The following is a 6762-nucleotide window of genomic DNA, read 5'->3' as shown; positions in this document are numbered from 1 at the left end:
TAAGTTATATTCAACCATCAACGACCCACCCCTTCTCCATCTTTTAATCATCAACTGTATCTGCATATACTACTTGTTAGCTTTTTTATATATGCTAATTAAGTGGCCGGTGTTTCATTTCCAATTAACTTATCACATCATCAAACAAACCCCAACTTCTTCTCATCATCACGCTCTTCAAACTTGTTAATTTCATTTGCTCATAGATGATGGATACCACAAACCTGCAGCAGAATAATAATGCTAGTGTCTTCACTGCTGCTACTTGGACAGAAGCTGATCATAATCACATCGTTCACCAAATCCCTAACATCATGGCTTCTGGGGTTTTCCCAAACTACCATCACCTTCTTCAAATTCATCATCATCCCTCAACAACCACTACTGCACTGCCCTCTTCTTCTTCGTCGGGGTTCCTTGGTGACATACTTGGAGTAGTGCACCAAGAACAAGAACAAGATCATGATCACGATCATGAAGATGAAGAGCCAGAAGAGGAGCTTGGAGCCATGAAGGAGATGATGTACAAGATCGCAGCTATGCAGCCCGTGGACATCGATCCCGCCACCATTCGGAAGCCAAAGAGGCGAAACGTTCGCATCAGCGACGACCCTCAGAGCGTAGCGGCGCGCCACCGCAGGGAGAGGATCAGCGAGAAGATTCGGATCCTGCAGAGGCTTGTTCCCGGTGGAACAAAGATGGACACAGCTTCCATGCTGGATGAAGCAATTCGCTATGTTAAGTTCTTGAAGAGACAAATCAGGTTGCTTCAATCCACTACTCCTCATCAACCGCCACAATGCAATTATGTTGGTCTTCCAAATAATCCTAACAGTGCCTTTTCTTTAGGCCCTTCTACTTCTGATTGGCCTTTTGCACCCACCACCACGCCCTCCGCCGTGCCTGCCTCATTCGGATTCAATGCCGGAGGAGGTCATCATGCCCCCTCTAGCTTTAATCATCATGAGGTAATTAATGAATGATTAGTATTTCATTAATTAGGGTTATTTCTAAAACATGTGCAGCTATTAATTTATTGTCCGTAGGCCACAAAACTATTGTTCGTCTAGTATTAGTATATTTGTTTTGTTGACCACATTTGAGTTTAATTAAAAAAAAAGTAAGTAGTCATTTTGGTATTCGAAAAGATTCAGTTTTTGATAAAATTGATTTTAATGTTTATTTTTGATAAAATAACTCCTAAAAAATATATTTCATTTGACAAACTAACCTAACATCTATTTAATGATTAATTTATTTAGTTAACTGTTAAATTTTTTATAAAAATACTAATTTATTTTTGTTTTCTCTTATAAAATTATAAATTTACTCACTCTTCCTCACCATTACCTACCACCATTCCTACCTCCTTCACCCATGTCATCACACATCCTCTCTTTGTCCCTATTTCCGCTTTCACCACCACCATAACCAATCTCCAACTCTCAATTGCACCAATCAAAATGAGTAAAATATTAACTTATCAACCACTACTAAATCCTAACAACAAAGAGTAGTGTAAGGTATTATAAAATTAGATATCCACAATCGTAAGTTATGAAGAAATTAAGAATAGAAATGAAGACCAAAAACAAAAAATCAGAAAGAGAAATACCTCGTAAGAAAAAAAATAAGGTTGTTTTATGAGTGGAATGAAAAATGAGAAAAGATGTAGATGTATGGGAATTTGGTTTCAATCAAGTTTGCTCTGCGACTCTTTCGAAATAAAAGTGAGAGATAATAAAATACGAGATGACAACGAAACACGGCATAACAACTGATAATTAGAGAAAGGCGATGATGAGTCACGAGGCGAGTCTATTGATTAAGTGGAGATTCTCTTGCAGAATCGACCATGGCGACAACATATGAAGTAGAGATCCTTTTGCAGTGGTTGTGATTAGTCGTAGGAAAAAGAGAAAAGATCATGGTAGCCGCGGTGGGAGAAATTAAACAAAGAAAATGGAGCTGGCAACAAACATTTTCGCTTTGAGAAGATTGGTATCAATGTTGGGTTGTTTATGAAAACTGCTGCAATTGTGATATGGTGGGATACTGATAAACTATAAGTAAAGAGAGAGAATAGATGATAGATTAGTAATTTTATAATAAGTTAATAGTTGATTAAATAAATTAACTGTTAGACCAAATATTTGAGTTATTTTGTCAAATAGAATATTTTTTAAAAATTATTTTATCAAAAATAAATATTGAGATCCATTTTATTAAAAGTTGAATCTTTCGAGTACCAAAATGAATATTTATTCTTAAAAAAAGCATTTCGATGTAAAAGCATTTCATATTAACATAGAATCGAGAAAAGAGTTGTACCCAAAAAATATAATGTACGCAGTCTAATTTGATAATTATATGAACAGTTGTTTCTATAACTTAAATCCATGACTATTTAAGTTTAATTAACCGAAAAAAAATGTAGAAGAGAAGATTAATTGAAGAGGGATCCGGAGGAATCGAATTAGTGATATGTGTGTATTAGCTAGTGTGTGATTATTATTATTATTACTATTAAGAGGTAAGGCATGTGTGAAGGGAAAGGTTTGTTAGGATAGTGTTGACTAAAGGGGGTGTAGAATAATCATGTATGTGTGTTTGGGTTACGTAGAGATGTAATTGTAATCATGTGTATGTAGTTTTTGTGTTGGCCGGAAAGTATGTTTGGCACAGACTGTTCCGGGAATTCAATAAATATATTAAATTCATTTTCAAATGTGACGTGAATCTGTTGAATTATGAGCCCTCCCTCTATCATATATGCTGTCATCTTTCTCTCTCTCTCTATTTCTATCTCTTCCACTTTGTGTGCATAATTGCACATTTACATGCTTATTGCCATGTGTGCAGTTTACATGTATGTATGTTATATAATCTATGGCATGAGTGAATTTTACTCAAACTAACAACACAATATGTAATAATAGTGTATTTATATGAGTAAGGGTGGAGGTTTTCATCATGAGTCTTCGCTGTGTAGAGAATGATAAAGCCCTAATGACTAAGGAGTTGACCAGCCATTGAAGGAATGACGCGTGGCAAGCGGATTAAGTGAGGATAGATGGCTGTTATGCGTTAATGTGTACTTAGGCGAATGTGAAACGCCCCAAGTGTGGAAAGTTTACTGAGGATAAATGCAAGGCCAAAAAGGAATACTGGAAACAAAATGATCGCCGGCAGCATCATCGTCGTGGGCAGCTGTACCGTCGCAGGAAGCAACACCATCGCGGAGGTATCACAGGGCAACCACAGAGGCACTGAGATCGATGGCTATAGAGAGCACGACACAGCCATATCCGTGGATATGATCCTAGAAAACGCGATGAGAAGGACTGGATGGAGCAACAACGGTAAGCAAGGAAGGGGGCGGCCCAGAAGCGACGACATTATCTTCAGCCGGATCTAGATCGAAGGAATTGGGCGCGGCGATGGCACCTGAATCTTCTTCTTGACCTTCGAAGAAACCAGGAGGCAAACCAACCCAACAACCTCCAAGAGCCGTGGAAGGGAATCGGCGAAGGCCATCGCATGAGGCCAGAGCGGCAAAGGAAAGGAGTATCCTGAACCAAGCTGCGTTAGGTGACGGCGGAAAGCATCAAGCAAAGAAGTCCGGGCCAGCGGAGCACATCGATCCTGGAAACAACAGAGGTGGAGGCGCTGTCTTCAGTTCATTGCAGCATCGGGCATGAAGAAGAACACTGAGGACGTCTAGAGTAGGATCCGGGTCGTGATGACAACCTGTTGGACGGAGATGCTAATAGGGTCGGGTTGGGTCATTTGTTTGCCTAGACATTGTCAGAAGAAAAGAGAGAAAGATTAAAAAATTTCACCGTTGCTTGTTATCTCATTTACCGTGAGTCAAATTACTCTCATTCAAGTCAAACGAACCCACGTGTCCAATCCAAATTCGTTGGTCAGTCTTAGCCACCTTAGCCAGCAAACCCTTACATTTACCATAGACGTCACCTCTTTAGATATATATTATCCATAGAAATAAATATATATCTTTATTGTTCAAGACTTGTCTAAACAAATTTTCAACAAGTTTGAGGATTCTATATATTTTTCAACATAACCATCTGTCTACTTTTACGTGATTGAATTGTCTCCCACTGCATATGATCAAAATTGATTTCTAATCTCTTTTATTCTTATATTTACACTTTGATTATAATGTTATTTTTAGGTAGTGTTGAACTTCAATATCATATCAAAAAATAAATCTTCATTCACACTTTTGGGTACGTATCAAATTAAATTAGCTAGTCGTGACTATTATATAAATCTGATACTCATATACAAAGCACACAATAGTATTCTCAACACAAAATATAATGAATTCTATAAGTTGGTATTTCATTGTTCTTCTGTTTTCTTTATCCTTAACATGTTCATCAGCAAGCACACTTGATGATGATACTAACAATAACGAAAACTTGGTGGAATGCCTTTATCAATATTCGAATAATTCAACATCAACATCTAAGCTTGTTTACACCAAATCCAACTCATCCTACTCATCCGTACTCCAATTCTCCATTCAAAACCTGAGATTCGAAACGAACACAACGTCAAAGCCCCTTGTAATCGTAACACCCTCAGAAATATCCCAAATCCAAGCCACAATCATATGTTCGAAACGCCATGGCATGCAGATTAGAACTCGAAGCGGCGGCCATGACTATGAAGGCCTCTCATACGTTTCAGAAGTTCCGTTCGTCATCATTGACCTCATCAACTTGAGTGAGATCCACGTGGACGCAGATAACCGTACTGCATGGGTCCAAGCTGGTGCAACTATTGGTCAACTTTACTATGCAATCAGCCAAAAAAGCAAAACCCTAGGATTTCCCGCCGCCGTGTGCTCCACCGTAGGAGTTATATATATATATATATTTGTATTTCTACTACTTTTTCCTGTATACACAATATCATTTTATTACATACTACTCTGGGCTAATAATAATTATAATGCAAACCCAGCTCATGAATAATCTAATGATCATTGAATAATTCTTCTGAATACCTGAACATGTTCCACTTAATTAAGAGGAGGGAGCATATGCCGCTCAACTAATTAATCCCATCTCTTGATACTTTAATTTTTGAGACTAGCTATGATTTAATATTCACATGGATTACAACATATATATTTGTCATTGAGAGCATATAAATGACTTGTTGAGTTTATTGTTAAAATTATTTACATCATCAAGACATTCACTACTGTGACAATCAAATTCCTTTCATTATTCAACATTATTATATTATACATGATTAAGATAGTTAAAAACTTTTTTAGACAATTCCGAATTAATTACAATCACTAGAAGCTATAGTGTGTTTGTGCCTATATCTATGTTTATTGACTTAGGACTACTTATGAGGAGCGTTGATCGATCTTGTAATACTATTCTGCAATTTTTTATATATTGTTAGATTTTTTAAATAAATAAATAATAAAAAGAGGAGTTGTTGGATGGAATAAAATGATAACATGCATATACCAATAATGAATTCGTGACATTATTCAACCATTGATCTATCCTTTTGAAGTAGGGCGTATATAAAGCCCTGGAGAAATGATATCTATGAACATGATGAACTCTTTTAAGATTTTTAAGTTTGTTAGTTTTTATCCAACAATTATTTAATAGCAGTAGCACCATTTGTGTTGTATACCAGTTCTGTGTGACGAAATGTAAGAGTATCAGTGGATCATACTCTAAAGAAGTTAGGGTTATATAATTAGGCTGATTTTATTTGATAACTTAAAAATTATTTACTACTTGATTAGTTTTTGTTATAATAAACGTTATACTGAATTAGATGTTTGATATAGGTAATTAGGTATAGCATTATTGTGAGCAATTCCCAAATAACTATTTAAATCTCAGTTGAGTAGTCACATTTAAGTGTTGGACAAAATTAGTTTTGATAAATACATGGTGTCTTTTGGAATTGCATGCATTCGCATGTCTTCAGCCTGATCAGAGTTGTTTGGTGGTAAGCGCTTGAATGTTTGGAGAGAGAAGGATATTGCTAGAGCTCTCCATCCAAGTGGTGAGCAACATGAACCCTAATTTGAATTAGAGAAAAGATACCTAGTATACAAGTTATTTTTATAATCATATTCAACGTAATCTTTTTTCTTCCTCTTTTCCTTCTTTTCTTTAACTTCTTCAACTAAATTTTTTGGTTATCAATCTTTAAATTATTGAACCAACTTATTTAAATTTAATTACCAAAATAACTTGTAGCATCACCATTTTGATAACATGCAAAAAAGGGCTAGAATTATGAGCACTCACAATGGTCTATTAATCAGCCTGCATCAGTATACTAATAAAGGTCCAATCGAGGTAAACTAAAAAACTAAAAAGAGTAATTTTACCTACAACAATGTTAGGAACCAACTCTATATAAGCCAAGAATCAGCCAACTAGTAAACCAGAAGTACCGGTGATTTTAATCGGATGTTGCTACTAATAGGCACACGGATGTTTCTTTTTCTTGTAAATTGGATGGTTTTCGATATGATTTCTATGTTTCATGTGTTACGCATTAATAAAACATAATTAATTATATGGAATCAACTAATGAATGATCAAAGCATTGTTCTGTGATTCTCTCCTATCACTAGCGTATCTTCCTTCATGTTTTGAACGTGGTCAACAATAATTTAAAAAACAAATTAAATTATAAATTAATAAAACTAATTATAATTAATTATGTTGTTCCATTCTTGAT

At 35.8% G+C, this 6762-nt stretch overlaps 1 protein-coding gene across 1 annotated transcript; it reads left to right on the top strand.

Moving 5' to 3' along the window:
* The first annotated feature begins 209 nt into the window (after window positions 1–209).
* Window positions 210–983, top strand: LOC107480233 (transcription factor HEC3-like). Its single transcript, XM_016100384.3, has one exon. The coding sequence runs from the start codon at window positions 210–212 to the stop codon at window positions 981–983; it is 774 nt and encodes a 257-aa protein (XP_015955870.3).
* Window positions 984–6762: the final 5779 nt, after the last annotated feature.

The sequence above is a fragment of the Arachis duranensis genome, chromosome 3 (assembly GCF_000817695.3).
Source record: "Arachis duranensis cultivar V14167 chromosome 3, aradu.V14167.gnm2.J7QH, whole genome shotgun sequence".
Classification (NCBI taxonomy): domain Eukaryota; kingdom Viridiplantae; phylum Streptophyta; class Magnoliopsida; order Fabales; family Fabaceae; genus Arachis; species Arachis duranensis.
This window is presented reverse-complemented; position numbering and strand designations above follow the sequence as displayed.